The 19,185-nt window shown below is 49.2% G+C and overlaps 8 protein-coding genes across 8 annotated transcripts; 4 read left to right on the top strand and 4 right to left on the bottom strand.

Annotated features, from left to right (window-relative positions):
- Positions 1 to 616: 616 nt before the first annotated feature.
- Positions 617 to 1,552, bottom strand: sti1 (Hsp90 cochaperone STI1). The gene has a single exon (XM_040787646.1). The coding sequence runs from the start codon at positions 1,499 to 1,501 to the stop codon at positions 791 to 793; it is 711 nt and encodes a 236-aa protein (XP_040638657.1). The 5' UTR covers positions 1,502 to 1,552; the 3' UTR covers positions 617 to 790.
- A 753-nt stretch (positions 1,553 to 2,305) lies between these two features.
- EURHEDRAFT_456583 (RPC34 RNA polymerase subunit family protein) lies at positions 2,306 to 3,411 on the top strand (the record flags this gene model as incomplete). Its single annotated transcript, XM_040784360.1, has 2 exons — positions 2,306 to 2,544; positions 2,601 to 3,411. The coding sequence occupies 2 exons, from the start codon at positions 2,306 to 2,308 to the stop codon at positions 3,409 to 3,411; spliced, it is 1,050 nt and encodes a 349-aa protein (XP_040638656.1).
- A 364-nt stretch (positions 3,412 to 3,775) lies between these two features.
- EURHEDRAFT_515693 (putative PHD finger domain protein) lies at positions 3,776 to 5,023 on the bottom strand (the record flags this gene model as incomplete). Its single annotated transcript, XM_040786402.1, has 1 exon — positions 3,776 to 5,023. One exon carries the CDS (start codon positions 5,021 to 5,023, stop codon positions 3,776 to 3,778), a length of 1,248 nt encoding a protein of 415 aa, XP_040638655.1.
- Positions 5,024 to 5,497: 474 nt separating this feature from the next.
- EURHEDRAFT_412824 (nicotinate phosphoribosyltransferase) lies at positions 5,498 to 7,542 on the top strand. Its single transcript, XM_040782019.1, has 5 exons — positions 5,498 to 5,757; positions 5,816 to 5,899; positions 5,962 to 6,581; positions 6,632 to 7,064; positions 7,131 to 7,542. The coding sequence occupies exons 1-5, from the start codon at positions 5,655 to 5,657 to the stop codon at positions 7,349 to 7,351; spliced, it is 1,461 nt and encodes a 486-aa protein (XP_040638654.1). The 5' UTR covers positions 5,498 to 5,654; the 3' UTR covers positions 7,352 to 7,542.
- Positions 7,543 to 7,559: 17 nt separating this feature from the next.
- On the bottom strand, positions 7,560 to 10,296 carry EURHEDRAFT_479616 (transcription factor domain-containing protein). The gene is made up of 2 exons (XM_040785472.1): positions 9,412 to 10,296; positions 7,560 to 9,364 (listed from the first exon to the last, which is right to left on the bottom strand). Exons 1-2 carry the CDS (start codon positions 10,000 to 10,002, stop codon positions 7,697 to 7,699), a joined length of 2,259 nt encoding a protein of 752 aa, XP_040638653.1. The 5' UTR covers positions 10,003 to 10,296; the 3' UTR covers positions 7,560 to 7,696.
- A 261-nt stretch (positions 10,297 to 10,557) lies between these two features.
- On the bottom strand, positions 10,558 to 11,540 carry EURHEDRAFT_412822 (putative TOM core complex subunit Tom6). The gene is made up of 3 exons (XM_040782018.1): positions 11,248 to 11,540; positions 11,120 to 11,169; positions 10,558 to 11,031 (listed from the first exon to the last, which is right to left on the bottom strand). The coding sequence occupies exons 1-3, from the start codon at positions 11,374 to 11,376 to the stop codon at positions 11,025 to 11,027; spliced, it is 186 nt and encodes a 61-aa protein (XP_040638652.1). The 5' UTR covers positions 11,377 to 11,540; the 3' UTR covers positions 10,558 to 11,024.
- Positions 11,541 to 11,717: 177 nt separating this feature from the next.
- Positions 11,718 to 14,010, top strand: EURHEDRAFT_538275 (beta-catenin-like protein 1; the record flags this gene model as incomplete). The annotated part of the gene is made up of 9 exons (XM_040787352.1): positions 11,718 to 11,744; positions 11,795 to 11,849; positions 11,910 to 12,151; positions 12,209 to 12,315; positions 12,373 to 12,607; positions 12,655 to 12,748; positions 12,811 to 13,325; positions 13,380 to 13,782; positions 13,839 to 14,010. 9 exons carry the CDS (start codon positions 11,718 to 11,720, stop codon positions 13,919 to 13,921), a joined length of 1,761 nt encoding a protein of 586 aa, XP_040638651.1. The 3' UTR covers positions 13,922 to 14,010.
- Positions 14,011 to 14,122: 112 nt separating this feature from the next.
- Positions 14,123 to 18,601, top strand: EURHEDRAFT_412820 (DNA-directed RNA polymerase II core subunit RPB2). The gene is made up of 2 exons (XM_040782017.1): positions 14,123 to 18,011; positions 18,063 to 18,601. Exons 1-2 carry the CDS (start codon positions 14,413 to 14,415, stop codon positions 18,223 to 18,225), a joined length of 3,762 nt encoding a protein of 1,253 aa, XP_040638650.1. The 5' UTR covers positions 14,123 to 14,412; the 3' UTR covers positions 18,226 to 18,601.
- Positions 18,602 to 19,185: the final 584 nt, after the last annotated feature.

The following is a 19,185-nucleotide window of genomic DNA, read 5'->3' as shown; positions in this document are numbered from 1 at the left end:
GTCGCTCTTGGCCTGCTGCAGGATGCTCTGCATAACGGGGTCCTGGAGAATCGACATGATCTAGTACAGTCAGTATAATTCGAATTTGTTCATGCACATATCCAGGAACTCACCTCAGGGTCATTTTGAATACGCTCCATGGTCTGTTGCTCCGTCTCGCCAGCACGGGCGCTGAACTGAGAATCCAAGCACTTCTGCGACTGCTGCTCAATCTCCCGAGCAAATGATCCGTCATCGTGCTCCTGCGCCTCGGTACACACATCCAACGCCCTGTTGTACTCTTTCATGGCCACCAGAGCTTGCGACTTGCGCATGTACGCACGGATAAACTTGGGGTCCCGGCTGATGGCATCGTCGCAGTCCTGCACTGCCTGGGGGAACGCCATGAGCTTGACGAGCGCAGCAGCCCGGTTAGAGAATCCACGGGGATCCTGCGGCGCCCGCTTTGTCATCTCGGTGAACGCTTCCACTGCACCCGGCCAGTCAGCCTCCTGGAACTTCTGCTGTCCCAGTTCGCGCGCCTTTTCAGCCTCAGCGGGGTCGATGTAGGATTCCTTCTCGGCCTTGCTCTTGGCCTTCTCGGCATTCCGGAGCTTCGTCAAAGCATCAGGGGTGCGGTGCTCAGTGAGCGACTTGTTATAGAACTCAATGGCCTGGGTGAGATCACCGAGCTTCTCATAAGCGGTTCCGATACGTGCGAACGACCTGTAGTGTTAAACAACGTTAGAGAAAAAAAAAAGAAGAAGAAGAAAACCCCCTCCCCCCTGAACTATAGATGACACTCCGGCACTTACTTAGCGAGCACCTTAAAGTCCGCACGGTATTCACGGCCCTCCATGATGGCCTCCTGGCAGGTCTCGATGGTGCCCTGGTAATCGCCCTTCTCAAACTTGGCCGCACCAATGTTGTTCAAGTATGTGACGTCCTTGTTCGCTTCCCAAGCCTTGTTGTAGTGCTCGATAGCCTCGTCGAACTGCCGCTTTTTGTAAAAGTCGTTACCAATCTTCTTTTCAGCGTCACCAGCTTCTTGTGCCTTCTTCTTAGCAAGGGCCTCCTCGTCTTGCGGTTCCGGCTCGGGTTCGGGTTCAGGCTCCTTCTTCGGTTGGGGCTTGGGTGCCTCCTGCTGAGCCTCTGGTGCAGCACTTTCAGGAGGACCGCCAAAGTTCATGTCAATTCCCAAAAGCACACTCATAACTTGCAAGAAGCGAGGGTCCTGGATCTCCTGGCCAACGCTGTTGGGGTTCTCCTTGACACGCTGCAGCTTCGCCATGAACTCGCCGTCCGCGAGGAGGGGGGATGTCTTGGGGTTGCTGGCCAGCTTCTGGAACAGTTGGGGGTCATTGAAGATTCCACCAATACCTCCTGATGGGTCAGCAGTGTCTCCCTTCACTTCGGCGTCAATGGCTCTCTTCACGGCGGCAAAACCAGACTTGGCCTGGTCGTTCCCGGGTTCGAGGTTGAGGGCTTCTTCGTAGGCATCGTGGGCGGCCACTGCATTCATTAGCAAACAATAATCCCCACATTATCTTTGTTGTATCAATAATCCATCTCTTACAGAGGTCTCCCTGGCCACGAAGAGCAGCACCCTTACGCACCCAACCCTTGGACCAATCAGGCTTCAACTCAGTTGCCTTGTTCGCATCGTCGAGGGCATTTTGGTAGTCGCCCTTGGCGGAATACACAGCAGAACGGTTTGAATAGAGGATGTGGTTGCTAGCCTCGACCGCAATAGCCTGAGAGAATTTATCGCTGCAAAACCATGTCAGTGCTCCAGCTCTTGTTATGCAAAACAATCATAGCGCGGGGTAACTTCATACATAGCAGTAGAGTAATCTTTGGCAGAGAAGGCCTTGTTGCCCTCAGCCTTCAACGCGTCAGCCATGGTATAGTTATGGGGTATCAAGATGAAAATGATAAGTTGGAATCAGGTGTCTTTTTGACAATCTGGACTGGGGGAAGCTGCGTTCATAATCTCTGACGGGCTGATCTTCTCGAAATTTCCGGCAGTTACCTTGTGCCTCAGGCAGAATTACCTTGGTACCCCCAGGCATCAAGGCAGACAAGCTTTTTCTTTCGCGCTAAACCGTTTTAGTCCTCCCCGCTGAAAAACATCTCCGCCGCCTTTTCTCACACTCTTTCGCTGTGTCATTTTTCATTCATTATTCTTTTTCAGGTTTATTAAGCGGTCGCAACTAGTCGCAAGTGATGGATTACTGAATATGCTATTCCATAAGCCTTTCCGGTGATATTACGCAGCTCTCTCCTCCTTCGTCCTCTCGCCGGCGACCTCATATCGACCTTCAAAATGGCCGGCTCCGTGACGGAGCTCGCCTCCAAGCTCTACGATGCCTGCCAGGCCAATTTCCCGTCCGACCACCTCTTCTATCAGCAAGATCTACTAGGTCTGGGCGTTGTTCCAAAGAATGACCTTCCGCTTATGTTACAATGCACCCAGACGTTGGTGGACCAGAAATTGTTCCGTCTGCTCGCTGGTAAAAATGATCGGCTGGCATGGAAGATTATATCTCGCGAAGATGCGGATAAGTACGTTTTGGTTTCTTTGAATTATGAATATTCATATACTAACCGGTACCGTCTAGATTGCAGAACCTGAGCCCCGACGAAAGTCTGGTGTATAATGTGATTCATTCGACTGGTCGCTCAGGAATCTGGGTCCGCGCTATCCAGACCCGCACCAACCTACACAAGTCCATTCTCGACCGTTGCCTCAAATCGCTCGAAGGCAAGAACTACATCAAAAGCGTCCACAATGTCAAATTCCCTAGTCGCAAGATGTACATGCTCGCAGGCCTGGCCCCGAGCGAGGATGTCACCGGAGGCGCCTGGTTCACGGACGGAGTGCTGGACGCAAACTTCATCAACAGCGTCGCGGGTTACATCGAGTACACCGTGAGTCGCAAGAGTTGGTACGAGGTGCCCAGTGCTGATGGGCCGGGGAAGAAGCGTCTTAAGACCGGGGCCGGCAGCGTGGCTATGAAGCCGGAATCAGGTGAAAAGCAGTATCTTCCGTTTCCCGCTGGATATCAGGGATATCCAACTGTCGGCATGATCACGGCCGCTGTAAACGAGAGTGGTATCACGCCTGTGCGACTGGGCGAGGAAAGTATTGTACAACTCCTCGAAATGCTGTGCTTCGACAACAAGTTGATCGCGCTGAACAGTGGCGAGGTCTACAAGTCCGTCAAGCACCCCGAAGCAGTCAAAGCCGCGCAAGCACGGAAACCCGGGGGCGAAGACGCAGACGAAATAGATTACCTAGTCAGAAATGGCATGACAGAGGCGCCGTGCGGCCAGTGCCCCGTATTCAGACTATGCGCTCCTGGCGGAGCGGTCAGTCCAGAGACATGCGACTACTTCGACCCGTGGTTAGAAAAGGCACTTGGGTTCTGATCGTCGATCACATATCGATCGGCCTGTCACTCTTTTCTATAACCCGGTGGTTTTCCGGGCTCTCTTCTTTCTATGCTTTACTTATAAGCAGGTGGCCGGGAAGATCATACCCCTTTGCATAGCGTTGGCGTTTTATTTTAAAAAGTTTTATTTGGCATTGGCAAGGTTGAGATCTCATATAAGGAGATTGTATCTATAGCTATATTTAACGAAATTTAGAGAGGGATAATTGATCCTGTTTTATACAGAGAATATATTGAGAAAGTTGTAGCCGAGTGACCACGGCCAATGAATTAAAAAAATGCAATGGGTATATGTACAGTAAAGCAGTGCGCGCATCAACAAAAAACAGAGGAAAGCAAGACTACTTCCCCAAAGTAGCCCTACACTCATCACAATACCAGGTCCCAACTGGCTCTCTCGTCAACCCCACACACTTCCAATGAAACCACTCATACGGACAATTATCATTATCACACGCAACCATATCCCCATGGCTAACGCTGCGACAAGTGCAATAAACTTTGGTATCCTCGTTTCCCTCATCCTCATCATCGTCGTCAAGGTCATTCCCTGCATCATTCTCAGAGTCAGACATATCCGCATCGCTCAGCATAGAATCATCCTCGTCGTCCTCTCCGCCGGCGGACGGAGATTTCTTCATGCCGATTCGGATCCGCGATGCGCTTGAGGATCGCTTTGAGGCTTTGCCCATTGCTTTGAGTTTCTTGAGTTGTTGGTGAGGGGCGACTTTCTTGGTCAGGGCTTTTCGTGTTACCCCTACTGTGCGTGGGCCGGCGCTGCCAGCGCGGCTAGTGCTAGGGGTTCCTGCTCTCGGGGTTCCGGGGCCTAGGGATGATTGGCGAAGATTGGAGGATGTGGTGGGGAGTGTACTGAGTGATGGGTTCAGGCGACGTCGTTTGCTGTCCACTGCGCCGGCGGATGATTCTCGTTGATGTCGTTGCTGAAAATGTGAAGCCGCGGTTGCGGCGGGGGTTGCTGGAGCGGAGCTTCGCGCACCAATTTGCGAGTTTAAAGTGGCTAGGCCGCCTGGCCGGGCGAGAGACTGGCTAAGTCTCTGAGTAGCGCCTAATACTGCATTGGCGTTTCCGGACGTAGGATTGAGAGGAGCGGCAGAGTAAGACGACGAATCGCCCGCCGTGGTATCCGGAAAGAAGATCTTAGGCGGATCTCGATATTGGTCCTTATTGCTGTTGAAGAGAGAGGGGATAGGAGGGTCATTAGACAAGACGCCATCATTTTGTAAATCCCGAATTTTGATATCCAACTTCTTAATCTGTCGATCCAATAGCACGCATGCCTTTTCACTCAGTTGAATCTTCTCCTCTTGCAGTTGCTGGGACTTATCGAAGTTCTGCAGAATAACCTTTCCGTATTGTTCTTCCTTGGGGTTTGGCGCAAGACTACCGTTCAACTTGATGAATTTCTGTAAACTACCATCCCGAGTATTGATTGCTGTGCGGGCGTCCTGGATAGTTTTATCCTTTGCCTGGATTTCTTCCATCAGGTGATTGATCTCCGCTGGCAGGTTCGCCACGTCGTGGACAAACTGCTCCAGCACCGATGCGCAATCTTCTGCGCCATGAGACATTTCCTCTTCTAACTTCAGGTCGCAGTGATGTAGAATGAGCTTGCACCTTTCTTGATTCCTCGACTGTATTCAGTCTCTTTTGTCAACCTTATCAGTGCTCTTGATCCAACGCAATATGAGCCTTTCTTTAAATCGAACTTTCTGCTTAATCTGCCAACACGACGATAATTTGAGGCTGAAAAGGGAAAGTTGAAGAAGTGAAGACGCGATGCGGAACAGGATCGCTCCAAGTCACGTGTAACACCGCCACATATCAATCAGCCACGGCGGCAGCCACAGATAAGCTCCCCTTTGCTGAAATGGCTCAGCTGAACGAGCTGAACGGGTCTCAGCCTCAGCTGAACTACGAATTTCCTCTGCCAGTAGTACTATATAAGACGTAAAGTGTATATATGTAGGGGTATGTTATTCAAGAATTTTCTGTCAATTGGACTCTGACGTTTAATGATCATATCCGCTGCAAACGGTGCAAACATAAGATATCTATGAATGATCCCCTCAATCGTTTGCTTTCCCCCCCACTATCTTCAATTCTCTTCCGTTATCCCAAAGGCTTCGTTTACGTTAGCTTCACGTTGACGGCCCGATTTTTGTGCCATTGAGAGCTGGATCTATTCAATACCAGACGACCATGGGCGAGGAACCACTTCCGGAGGGAGTCTTCTCCCTCCTGGACACTGATCTCTATAAGTTGACAATGCAGTGTGCCATTCTCAAGTACTTTCCTGATGTTGGTGAGTCGCTTAAGGTTCTATTAATCTGGTCGTTTCAGCATACTGACGCTCCTGTCAGATGTAACTTATGGGTTCACAAATCGTACCCCGCAGATGAAATTCACGCGAAGCGCATACAAATGGCTCCTGCGACAGATGGAAAGTATGTCAATGCATCTAGTCGCGGAAACCTCGGATTGCTAATAGTTTATTCTTTCTGCCTAGAAATTGCAAATGTTCGCGTCTCACCGGACGAAATTGAATTCCTGAAGAAGCGATGTCCCTACTTCAATGACGCATACCTGCGGTTCCTGACGACGTTCAAACTTACCCCCTCCGAACAAATAGAAATTACTTGGACACCTGTTAATGACACCGGTAGCGACGAAGATGTCGGTGGTATCGAATATCTCATCAAGGGCCGCTGGGTGGAGACAATACTCTACGAGATTCCTTTGCTTGCGCTAACCAGCCAAGCATACTTTATGTTCTGCGATAAGGACTGGGATTACACAGGTCAGGAGGATAAGGCGTTTCGGAAAGGATGTGCATTGCTTGAACATGGCTGTGTTTTCTCGGAGTTTGGTTCGCGACGTCGGCGGGACTATCACACTCAGGACTTGGTCATGAAGGGACTTTGCGCGGCTGCGAAAGAGAGCCAGAAGAAGGGCTGGAAGGGTGTCTTTACGGGATCGAGTAATGTCCACTTTGCGATGAAGTATGACGTGGATCCGGTTGGCACCGTTGCCCACGAGTGGTACATGACGATCGCTGCTATCACTGATGACTACGAGAATGCCAATGAGATAGCACTGAGATACTGGCTCGGATGCTTTGGTGAGGGGGTAAGTTTCCTTTGCATTCTTTTGCTTGAGCAACACACTGACAAGCCTAGGTCCTTGGAGTCGCATTAACGGACACATTCGGCACACCAGCCTTCCTCGACGCCTTCTCCAAGCCAATACCCGAATACACCAGCGCAGGAGTCGGTGCTGTCAGCACAAGTGCATCCGGAGCCGGCACCACAACCCAGTCCAACATCCAAAGCGAGGCGCAAACCACACCCCCCATCGCAGCACCAATCCACGAGGGCGGCGAGCGCAAGAAGAAGACATACGCGGATGTTTACACCGGTGTTCGCCAGGACTCTGGCGACCCCAGTTATTTTGTGAAGATGGTCCGCGACTTCTACGATGGGCATGGCATTACAGGCCAGAAGGTCATTGTCTTCTCGGACTCGCTCAACATCGAAAATTGTCTAGAATACAAGGTCATTGCGGAGGAAGCCAATTTCAAGCCTGTTTTCGGTGTCGGGACATTCTTCACCAGTAAGCCACCTTCCCTTCCATCCTAACCACAATTTATAGTCCAATCCGGCTAATATTGTGCTCCAGATGACTTTATCAACAAAGCAAGCGACGAAAAATCTAAACCCCTCAACATCGTCATCAAAATTGCTACCGCAAGCGGTCGTCCGGCCGTCAAACTCAGCGACAACATGGGAAAAAACACCGGCGACAAAGAGACCGTCCAGAAGGTCAAGCAGAAGCTCGGATATGTCGAGCACACCTGGGAGCAAGGTGATGAGGCTAATCGGTGGGCAGATAAGAGCTGAGAGCGATGCGTTTCTGAATGAATAATCTCTCCATGGCGATGATCTTCTTTTTAACTATGTATATTGATGGTTTTTATGTGTCTGTGTGAGAATAAGATTCGAGCGAGCAATTACTTGGATGTTTTTGCGAGTTGTGTTCATGAAATATATCCATTTGTTTTTTTTTTTTTTTTTTTTTTTTTTGATCTAGGGAGAAATAAAAAGGCTTGCTTGATAGACATCATGCCATGGCTGTAAATATATAGTTTGCTGCAACCTACCAAGGAAAAAAGCAAAAGAGGATTAAAAGTTCCTAACAAATAAATATACATCCAAGCCGAAAGTTACATACCACAAGAATAATAACTACAACCCCAAATCCCTATCCAAATCCCCCGTAATATCCCCCGGCGTATGCGTATGCCCCGTCGTCCCCGACCCAATCCCGTTACTCCCATTCTCCGATGAAAACGACCACACATCTCTGCACTCATTCTCAAACCCCGGCCCACCATAGTCCGAATCCAGACCCCCGGCTAAAAGCTCTTGTGTCCAGTCTATTCCATACGGTTCGGCATCAGTGGGGGAAACGTTTTGCTCTAGATCTGCGGCTGTGGCGAAGTCGAAGGGTGGGTTGGGGAGGTCGAAGGAGAGGAAATCTGTGGGTGGAGTGTCGAGGTTTAGGTGGTCGAGGTTGTCGTTGAAGTCGGTGTATGAGTTATTGCTGTCTTTTTGGGTTGGCGTGGGGGTTGGTGTTGGTGGTGAAGTGGGAGGTTTGGCTGTAGTTGCTGTTGCTGTTGTGGAGTGGGGGTTGGAGACGATGCTTTGTTTTCTATGCTGTTGAGTTTGTTGCTGGACTTCGATGTCCTTGTTTGGCAAATTCTCCGGATTCTCCTCGAGTGAGTCATTCTTCTGCCCAGAGTTGGAGTTATTGTAACTGTACTGCATAATACGGAGGAAGGTATTGGCGTTATCGGATTGCACTTTCACAGCAGCCTCGATGTTGGCCACCTCCATGTCCGCCGCTGGATATATGTCCTTCAGACCCTGCAATATTTGGACACATCTCTGGAAGTTATAGAGACTTGTCTCGCGGACTGTTGGGTTATCTGACTTGGAATTTGTCAGGTGCGCAACGGCAGCGGGCAGGATGACAGTCACGCCCGATTGAGGAAGAAACCGGGTGAGGTCTAGTTGATTCAGGCCTTGGACAATGTGCGTGATGCCTAGAGCTGAGTCGTGCATCTTCGCGCGTGCAGTGTTCATCAACTCTTGGCGCGCTTTCGACTGGTTCTTCTGGAAGTTCGTGGCCCATGGCCGATATAGCGCACTGATCGTGGCGTGATATAGCATTCTTAACATAGCGCTATGAAGCAGGAGGACATCTTCGCCCTCTCTAATGTTGTTTCTAGACTCTGGGATAAACTGAGCATCCTTAGGGAGCCCGTTTAGCCAGGATTCGAGTTTCTGGCTACATCGTGCCAGCTCGGACTCGGATGCTAGTCTCGGAACTAAAGTGATGGTTGTCCTGGTGGTTGTCCCAAATTTGCATTGGGAAGGGGCATATTGAGCGAAAAGCACTCGGCCAATGCACTGGCAGAGTCTAGTTTTTTCGATGAACATAGTAGCCAGGCGTTTCTGATGGGAAACGTCCTCCAGCTGACGACAATGGAACATCGCAGTGACAGATGGATGATATGTCTCGAAATCAAAGTCATCGAGTTTCAACAACGGGACATTACTCGTCCCTTCATTGAGTTGAGTCGGGCGTCGTAGTCCCATGGCTATTAAGCGGTCTCGCGAATAGAGACACCACCAAAGGCGTGTCCTCAGCCGTTTGGTACTTGGATCTATATTAGGAGCAGAGGTAGGGTCTCTGTTTAACCCAATGGACTGCGCTTGCGTGTTGCAGACCCCAATCCAATCCCAGATATCTCTTAGGGGATGGTTTGCGTGGTCTGACCAATATGTCATGAGCAGAAGCGTCTGGATGATCGCGACGCGATCTTCTTCGCAGTCTAAAGAATATAGTAACTAGATCTAGTTAGCAATGGCAGTTATTCAGACAGAAGGAAACGTACTCGTAATCGTGTATAGAACGCATTCCGCGCGCTTTTCCTTGTTGTATAACCAGCATCATGGAGATGCTTTAAATCGATAAAGGCAGTTGCCACAAACATGACAGCTTGAAACAGTAACAGACTGATATTCCCGTTTGGATCATTTTGAGCAATAGAAAACAGAAACTTTTGAAGATTCAATACTGGCATGAAGCTATGCACCCATTTGATATAGCACCGCAACAGCTCATTCCGCAACCCACTCTCCGGTATCGAAAGCGCGCCTCGAATGCGCAAGAACTCCAGGTCCTCCGGCGCCATCCGTGAAGGCAAGGGTTTCAGAAAGCGCGGTTCATCATCCAAGATGGCTATCAAAGGGTCGAACTCGGGGTCGATCAAGTCCTGTACTGCAGTAACCATGTTCGCCAACGGTAATGACGGCTGTACCGCTCGATTCCCCAATGTTCGCCATTCTCGCTCTGGTCTGGAGCTTTGAAGCCAAGGTGCGCGAGCGTTGAAGTCCAAGCTATGATTTCGTTTGACCGGTGGTTGTTCGCCATCGTCATTGTGGTATAGATCGGCGTCTAGGGACTTGCGCTTGGCGGCTAGCATCTTGGAGATGGGAATAGGATAGCCGCTATGGTAACTGGCAAATGGAGGATTCAAACATAAAAGTAGCCTTGACGTCTGTCATATAACTAGATAAAGTGCGAACTAAGCAGGAGTAGTAGATGGCTGACACCGTTATTCCGGCAGTACCAGAAGGCGGTGATCGGGACTGATCTCTCCCCCGCGAATTGGTCGATGGCGACGAAGGTTCATGGCAGTCGTTCGCGGGAAGTTGATCTGTTGTGAAGAGGCGATAGAGATAGTCACCATCTTATCCGGATTGGGTATATAGTGCTACGGGTCAATGGGGATAATGGATGGAGAATATGCTGAGTGCGGAGCTACTACTTATGATGCTCGGCCCCATTAGTTTGACAATTACTACGGGCGTACATCCGATTGGGTTGCTATGCACAATCTAGTGTAAATAATGTATTATGCGATTGGCGCTGTCTAGTTTCGCCATATATATATATATATATATATACATCCTTCAGCTGTCCGTAGTTGGATTGGCATATACGGAAGACTACGGAGTATCAATGCTGATTCGAATGGCTGAGAACCACTACTCAGGAGCACGAAGTTGGTCGAACCAACATCGACAACTCAGTGTTTTGTATTGCAACGGATCGGAGGTCTTTGCAAGTGATGTTGGAAGTTGGAAATCCAAGAATCAGCCTGCAAGTCCCCAGCCAAGGAATTAATTTAAAGCAGAAAAGGTTTACCACACTCCAATGCATCGATTGTAGATGCACTCTCAAGCACCGTAGTGTCGCAGGACCCAAGTAAACGCCGTAACAGATTCATTTCATGGATTTATAGACTGACAAAACCGTCCACATTGAGATCACCAAGACGCATGTGCCCGTAAAGCAAAATATAATACACGGATTCATTAAAAGAATTCGAAACAGATAGGAGATCGAAGGCCGCATGTTCTTTTTTCGACTTCGCTAATCGCTAATCATCCGATCCGGTCGTGAAAGATTCATAACATGTCGACTCAATGTGTCGGGAAGGGTTTAGACACTTCTCACATCAGTAAACAGGAAACGATATTTTTGAGACTCGTGAACGGATGCTAGAAAAGGAACGCAGTGAAAAGTTGGTCACTTACGGAGGGACGAGCAGCTCGCCGAGGCTGCTGTGGAAGAAAGCGACACCGGCCTGTAGGATAGACGTGTTAGAACCTGTTCAACCATTGCCTCAAAAAGTACGGCAAAAATCCAAGACACTAGTACTTACACCAAAGACCAGGAGGCTTCTAACAATGGTGGCGTTCTCGGACGAGGTGATTTCATCGTAGACACTGCCGATGAAGCCCTTCTGAGGGCGACCGCCGCCAGAGACGACAATGCGCTGGTTGGGGGCCATATTATAATGTGTATATGGGACAAAGAGTAATAATGGTAGACAAAGTTGTCAGTGGAGGTTGGTTGAATACTACTGACGGCCGAGAAATCTTTCGAGCCTCTGATGCTTGGCACCAATTGCGTCGTTAGCTTTCCACGGCACCCGTACAAATCTCCGGATCAGCGCGACGAAGCAGTAGGAACCACGCGAACACATTTGTTTGTTCTTTTTTGGAGATTAATTACGGATCGCGTTTATCACTTTGGCGCATCATTGTCTGTTTTCACTCTGTGACTAGGGGTTCTTTTGCGTATTGGTGGTACATTGAACGATCAAATCGGCCTCAAACTGCGGAAGCCGCAATGACGAACGTCGATGAGCTCTTCAAGGCATGTGAATGCGATTGCTCTTATTTACGGTCTGTGTCTAACTAATATAGAAACCCCTGTCAATAGGAACCGGGAAGCGCAAATTAGAACCGGCCCACGACCCAAGTATGTCCTGCGGCCTTCCTACGTTTTCGCTACAATGAGTGCTAATGCGCGCTGGAACAGATGAGCTCTACAAAGCGGCCAAATTAGAATCCAACGGAGATGTGAAATCGAAAGGAAAAGCGTTCATGGTGGAAGATGAAAAGGAAGATGATGGTGAAGCTGGCCCGGAGCTGCCCCCCGATTTTGAGGAGGATGAACCAGACGATGAAGAGGGACGATTCTTCGGCGGAGGAATGGAGCGCCAGACGGCAGACGCAATGCAGTATATCGATCAGCAGGATGCGGAAGAAGGGCAAGTGGCGGTATGTGTGAAGTTGAGTGGATGCACTGGCCTAGTCTTAGTACTAACGTTGTTCTAGCCCGAGAAATTCGACTCTGCTTGGGTGCGTCGGTTCGCGCTTAACTTTGAGAGGAAGATATCCAAGAACGCGGAGCTGCGAGGCAAATTCGAAAATGATCCTCAGAAGTAAGTCGCAACGCACACTCAAAAGAACACAGGTGTACTGACCCTCTTTTTTTCCAGGTTCATGGCATCCGAGGCTGATCTGCACACGGAGATCAAAAACCTGTCTATCCTATCTGAGCGCCCAGAGTTGTACGGTGAATTCTCGAAAATGGGATGTGTCGGCTCTCTGATTTCACTGCTATCGCACGAGAACGCAGACATCGCTATAGACGCTATTCAAATTATCAGCGAGTTGACGGATGAAGATGTGGAGGCGGAACAAGAGCAATGGGATACCCTAGTTAATGCAATGGTGCGCAGCTCAATCCTATCAATTGCACAAGCTAACAGGTTGCTCAGATGGACGCAGACCTCATAGAACTTCTAAGCCAAAACCTGACCCGATTTGACGAAACATCCGACATGGATAGGTCAGGAGTGTACTATGTGTTGGGTAAGTGACAAGTCATGGTGTTATAAGTCAGGTTACAGTTTTTTGCTAACCTTGTGAACTAGGTGTGCTCGAGAATCTGGCATCGCAACAGTCCATTGCAGAGAAGATTGGTCATGATTCGACCATGCTGTCATGGCTTCTATCCCGCGCACAGAAGAAAGAGGTACCCGTGAGCCAGAACAAACAATATGCTGCTGAAATTCTGGCAATCTTATTGCAATCATCCTCCAAAAACAGGGAAAGATTCCTTGGTCTTGACGGCGTGGACTCTCTTCTCCAGCTTCTAAGTCAATATCGCAAGCGCGACCCTGAAAAGGACTCCGACGAAGAAGAGTACGTGGAAAATCTATTTGACTGTTTGATTTGTCTTGTCGATGAGGATGCTGGCAAGAACAAATTTCTGGATGCCGAAGGAGTTGAGCTTGCACAGATCATGATCAAAGAAGGGAAATTTAGCAAGCAACGTGCTCTGAGGGCTTTGGACCATGCATTAGGTGGGGTGGGTGGTGCACCTGCCTGTGACCGATTGGTGGAAGTAGCAGGTTTGCGCACAATATTCGGAATGTTCATGAAAAAGGTACGTCTGGTTTTCTACTGTTAGGGGCAGAACACAGTGACTAACAGCATGCAGCAAGAGAACCAGAATATAGAACACCTTCTAGGCATCTTTGCCTCTCTTCTGCGGCTTTTACCCGGAGGCTCCGCAGCACGCATCCGTACCCTGGCGAAGTTCATGGAGAAAGAATACGAAAAGATTGACAAGCTGGTTAAGCTCAGACGGGATTATGCCTCGAGAGTAACACCAGTTGAGCAGGCAATCGAAAAAGAGAGGAAGAATTTCGACAAAGAAGAACAAGAAATCATGGCGCCAGAATGGCTTTCACGACGATTCGATGCCGGTCTCTTCTCTATACAGCTCATTGATGTCATCCTGGCATGGCTTGTGGCCGAAGATGATGGGGCTAAACAGAAGGTGGTCACTCTTCTCAAGGACCGTGATGAAGACTTGTCTCTGATTCGAGGGACACTGCAAGGTGAGTTACGATTTGTTCATTTAACCCCTACTATTCCAAATGCTAATTGTTCACAGAGCAAGTCGAGGGACTGTCAGAGGATGAGCCTGGGCAAAAGGACCATAAAGAAATGCTTGATACGCTTTTGCAGTTCGTTTGATAATTACAGACGGGATACCTATAAGTCATGTATAGTACAACCACATAAACCCCATAATCTCTATCTTAAAATGTAGTCATCCATACCTCTCAGTAAGTAGAGAAATCACGTGATAGTATTTTCCATTATAGGACTAGCGTATACCCGGCGGTCGAGGCGCTAGTGGCGGCTCAACAGCGCCCGGAGAAGGACAAGCATCCAGCTCTGCTCCATCCTCACCGTCTCGTTTGGCATGGGATCTGGGATTTTCCGATTCAACTGAGTCCCAGCTTGCTGATCCGTCGTTAGTGACTTTTTAAGACATTGTTCCAGCTGGTGAACCTGTCCCTGTCCTAGCACCCGGACGGATCTCGAAAGAGGGATCTTTTCACTGAGCGCGTTGCGCCTTTCTGCGCTCATTGATTATTCACATTTACCTCGACATTCTTCATTTCGCATTTCTTTTTATTCTTTATTTATATTCTAGTTGATCTTTCTTTATACTCGTCAAAATGGCCGACTATGACGACGCCTACGAGGAGGAGTTTTACGATGATGAGGAGGGAATCACGTCGGAGGACTGCTGGACCGTTATTTCATCCTTTTTCGACACGAAAGGTCTAGTGTCTCAGCAGCTGGATTCGTTCGATGAATTCGTCTCGTCGACAATGCAAGAGTTGGTGGAGGAACAAGGCCAAGTCACGCTCGACCAGACGCTTCCGCCCTCCGAAGACGAAATCGACCCCATCGTTGTCCGTCGCTATGAGCTCAAATTCGGTACCGTGATGCTTTCAAGACCCTCCGTGACTGAGGGTGATGGTGCAACCACGATTATGTTGCCGCAAGAGGCTCGTTTGCGAAACTTGACCTACGCCAGCCCGCTTTACCTCGGAATTACGAAGAAGATTATGGAAGGCCGGGAGAAAGCGGTAGGCGATCGGGATGATGATGAGATGGGAGATGATGACGAAGACAGGAAAGCGCGTGGTACTTTCCTCTCGTGGGAACAGAAACACCTTCCGGAGGATCAGGCCAAGGAGGAGACTGTCTTCATCGGAAAGGTGCCTATTATGCTGAAGTCCAAGTACTGTATTCTCAAGGATTTGAGTGAGCAGGCGCTTTACAACTGGAACGAGTGCCCCTACGACTCTGGCGGTTACTTCGTTATCAACGGAAGCGAAAAAGTTCTTATCGCACAGGAACGGAGTGCCGGTAACACCGTTCAGGTGTTCAAGAAAGCGCCGCCCAGCCCTACGCCTTACGTTGCTGAAATTCGAAGTGCTGTTGAGAAGGGCTCGAGACTCCTTTCGCAGCTATCTCTGAAGCTGTTTGCTAAGGGTGACAGTGCCAAAGGTGGATTTGGACCTACCATTAGGTCTACTCTGCCCTATGTGAAGGCCGATATTCCCATTGTGGTTGTCTTCAGAGCGCTCGGCGTGGTTTCGGATGAGGACATTCTTAACCATATTTGTTATGACCGCAATGATACACCAATGTTGGAGATGTTGAAGCCGTGTATCGAGGAAGGTTTCGTCATTCAGGACCGTGAAGTCGCTCTGGACTTCATCGCCAAGAGAGGATCTACGCAGTCGAGTATGAACCATGATCGCCGTGTTCGGTACGCAAGAGAAATCATGCAGAAGGAGTTCCTTCCCCATATCTCTCAGAACGAAGGAAGTGAAACTCGCAAGGCTTTCTTTTTGGGTTACATGGTGCACAGGCTTTTGCAGTGCGCTTTGGGCCGTGCTGATCCTGACGACCGTGACCACTTCGGAAAGAAGCGTCTTGATCTTGCTGGACCACTTCTTGCAAACCTCTTCCGGGTTTTGTTCACCCGTGTCACCCGTGACCTTCAGCGGTATGTGCAAAGATGTGTGGAGACTAACCGTGAAATCTACTTGAACATTGGTATCAAGGCTAGCACCTTGACCGGAGGTTTGAAATACGCCCTGGCCACGGGTAACTGGGGTGAACAGAAGAAGGCGGCCAGCGCGAAGGCAGGTGTGTCGCAAGTGCTCAGTCGATACACATATGCTTCTACCCTATCGCATCTTCGCCGGACAAACACCCCGATTGGCCGTGACGGAAAGATTGCCAAACCGCGGCAACTTCATAACACTCACTGGGGTTTGGTGTGTCCCGCAGAAACTCCGGAAGGTCAAGCTTGTGGTCTGGTCAAAAACCTGGCACTTATGTGCTACATTACCGTTGGTACGCCCAGCGAACCTATTATCGACTTCATGATCCAGCGAAACATGGAAGTTCTTGAGGAATTTGAACCTCAAGTGACGCCCAATGCAACCAAGGTCTTTGTCAATGGTGTCTGGGTTGGTATCCATCGTGATTCTGCTCATTTGGTAAACACCATGCTTGCTCTGCGTCGGCGTAACATGATTTCGCACGAAGTTAGTTTGGTTCGGGATATCCGTGAGCGTGAATTCAAGATCTTTACCGATGCTGGTCGTGTTTGCCGGCCGCTGTTCGTCATCGACAATGACCCGAAGAGCGAAAACAGCGGCTCGCTAGTGCTCAACAAAGAGCACATTCGGAAGCTGGAGGAAGACAAGGAATTGCCCCCTGACCTTGATCCCGAAGAGCGCAGGGAACGCTACTTCGGATGGGATGGTCTTGTGAAATCGGGAGTTGTGGAATACGTCGATGCAGAAGAAGAAGAGACAATTATGATTTCCATGACGCCCGAAGATTTGGAAATCTCGAAACAGCTCCAGGCTGGTTATACTCTTCCCCCAGAAGAGGATCCCAACAAGCGTGTACGGTCGATTCTAAGCCAGAAGGCGCATACATGGACGCACTGCGAGATTCACCCGAGTATGATTCTTGGTGTTTGCGCTAGTATTATTCCGTTCCCCGATCATAACCAGTCGCCCCGTAACACTTACCAAGCAGCGATGGGTAAGCAAGCCATGGGTGTGTTCTTGACCAACTTCGATCAGCGAATGGAAACAATGGCAAATATTCTGTACTACCCACAGAAGCCGTTGGCGACAACACGGTCGATGGAGTTCCTTCGGTTCCGTGAGTTGCCCGCAGGACAAAATGCCATTGTCGCCATTGCCTGTTACTCGGGATACAACCAGGAAGATTCCGTTATCATGAACCAGAGCAGTATCGATCGTGGTCTCTTCCGCAGTCTTTTCTATCGTACATACACCGACACGGAGAAGATGGTTGGTTTGACGGTTGTCGAGCGGTTTGAGAAGCCGATGCGTAACGATACCCTCGGTATGCGGAAAGGTACGTATGACAAGATCGATGACGATGGTATTATCGCCCCCGGTGTCCGTGTTTCCGGAGAGGATATTATCATTGGTAAGACGGCACCTTTGGCTCCCGAAGCAGAGGAACTTGGTCAAAGAACCAAGTCGCACACCAAGCTTGACGTGTCGACGCCTTTGCGTAGCACGGAAAGCGGTATTGTGGACCAGGTCCTGGTTTCCACCAGCAATGACGACTTGAAGTTTGTCAAGGTTCGTATGAGGACTACGAAGATTCCTCAGATCGGTGACAAGTTCGCTTCTCGTCACGGACAGAAGGGTACGATTGGTATCACCTACCGACAAGAGGACATGCCATTTACTCGGGAGGGTTTGACCCCTGATCTAGTCATCAACCCGCACGCCATTCCATCCCGTATGACCATTGCCCATTTGATCGAGTGTCAACTCAGTAAGGTATCTGCACTACGGGGATTCGAAGGTGATGCGACACCTTTCACCGACGTCACAGTCGACTCGGTCTCGCGGCTGCTGCGTGAGCACGGTTACCAATCGCGTGGATTTGAAGTGATGTACAACGGCCACACGGGCCGTAAAATGGTTGCGCAAGTGTTCCTGGGCCCGACATACTACCAACGTCTGCGACACATGGTTGACGACAAGATCCACGCGCGTGCTCGTGGCCCCACCCAGATCCTGACACGACAGCCGGTGGAAGGTCGTGCCCGTGATGGTGGATTGCGTTTCGGGGAAATGGAACGTGACTGTATGATTGCCCACGGAGCCAGTTCATTCTTGAAGGAGCGTCTATTTGATGTATCGGATCCGTTCCGGGTGCACATTTGCGACGACTGTGGATTGATGACTCCAGTTGCGTAAGATTTTCTACTCCCTCTGTTATTACGGATAATAGCTGACAGCTACAGAAAACTGAAAAAGGGATTGTTTGAATGCCGACTGTGCAACAACAAGCACCGAATCTCGCAGGTGCATATTCCGTATGCAGCCAAGCTTCTCTTCCAAGAGTTGGCATCGATGAACATTACCGCTCGGATGTTCACCAACCGCTCGGGGGTGTCGGTGCGGTGATTTCTTCCATCCCCACATTCACCATCATAATCATGATAATTTCGCGCTTGTTTATTTTGCTTTTGCGGCGTCCAGCGGGTTGCAAGATGGATTGTTTAGTTCTCTTCTACACTATTTACATACATTACAGCAAGCAATTGGGGGATGAAAATAGCCAGCATGTTAGGGATCTTTGGGCCTGGACTTTCTTGGTGTTGATTTCTTCTGTCATAATGTTGTATCTTTTCTTGTCTTCGACCCCTCCTCAATGTAAAATAAGCACACGATGCAATGCACTTATGCACGTTATGCATGTTCTTCAACAAGATGCACCAATTATGGCCAATCAGGGTCTGGGATTTACCGCCAGACAGGTATGGCCCACTGTAGTAGCCCTATGGCAGACTCTGGTTGGAGGATCTCAGTGCAGATAATGGAATTATTCCACCAATTAAGAGATCTAAATACCCGCCCAGCGCCTGTCGAACCCTCCATCACCAGATTAAGCCCTCCTATTGGATAAATACTCTCCACTTACCGAGTGTTGCCCAGAATAGCATCAGCAGCCAGTACCGTATCGTCACAATACCGGTACCGCTGACATGAACGGGCGCCTCTTAAAGACAGCCGCAAACCTGCATCTCATTTTCTCTTTTTTCTCTTCTTTTCTTCAGCAAGTTTTGTTCTTCTTTTTTTCGAGTTGTCTTTAGTTTGGAGTATCCTGGTTGCACTGGCTGCATCAGGTTTTTTTCTTGTTTACTTACTATATTCTAATATCCAAGACCACTTCCCATATCAAAAACCCCCATACATTATTCCCCCAGAGCTGTGCTCATTGCCCTTTATTTTATTATCATCTTTTCAACTTATTATTTGACTCCTAACTATACAATTTATATCCAACATTTTGACATTTGCGTTGCCGGTCGACGTGTGTTTCTGTTGGTTCAGCTCGATATACTGACTATACTTAACTTCTTG

The sequence above is a fragment of the Aspergillus ruber genome, assembly GCF_000600275.1.
Source record: "Aspergillus ruber CBS 135680 unplaced genomic scaffold scaffold00014, whole genome shotgun sequence".
NCBI lineage: Eukaryota > Fungi > Ascomycota > Eurotiomycetes > Eurotiales > Aspergillaceae > Aspergillus > Aspergillus ruber.
Note: the sequence above shows the minus strand (reverse complement) of the source record. Positions and strands in the feature narration are given on the sequence as shown.

Coding starts and splice junctions, on each gene's coding strand:
- sti1 (XM_040787646.1), bottom strand. CDS start 1,501: ATGAATGCAGTGGCCGCCCACGATGCCTACGAAGAAGCCCTCAACCTC.
- EURHEDRAFT_412824 (XM_040782019.1), top strand. CDS start 5,655: ATGGGCGAGGAACCACTTCCGGAGGGAGTCTTCTCCCTCCTGGACACT. Junction 5,900..5,961: donor GCTCCTGCGACAGATGGAAA/GTATGTCAATGC, acceptor CTTTCTGCCTAG/AAATTGCAAATGTTCGCGTC. Junction 7,065..7,130: donor TGTCGGGACATTCTTCACCA/GTAAGCCACCTT, acceptor ATTGTGCTCCAG/ATGACTTTATCAACAAAGCA.
- EURHEDRAFT_479616 (XM_040785472.1), bottom strand. CDS start 10,002: ATGCTAGCCGCCAAGCGCAAGTCCCTAGACGCCGATCTATACCACAAT. Junction 9,365..9,411: donor CGTTCTATACACGATTACGA/GTACGTTTCCTT, acceptor AACTAGATCTAG/TTACTATATTCTTTAGACTG.
- EURHEDRAFT_412822 (XM_040782018.1), bottom strand. CDS start 11,376: ATGGCCCCCAACCAGCGCATTGTCGTCTCTGGCGGCGGTCGCCCTCAG. Junction 11,170..11,247: donor GAAGCCTCCTGGTCTTTGGT/GTAAGTACTAGT, acceptor TCTATCCTACAG/GCCGGTGTCGCTTTCTTCCA.
- EURHEDRAFT_412820 (XM_040782017.1), top strand. CDS start 14,413: ATGGCCGACTATGACGACGCCTACGAGGAGGAGTTTTACGATGATGAG. Junction 18,012..18,062: donor GGATTGATGACTCCAGTTGC/GTAAGATTTTCT, acceptor TGACAGCTACAG/AAAACTGAAAAAGGGATTGT.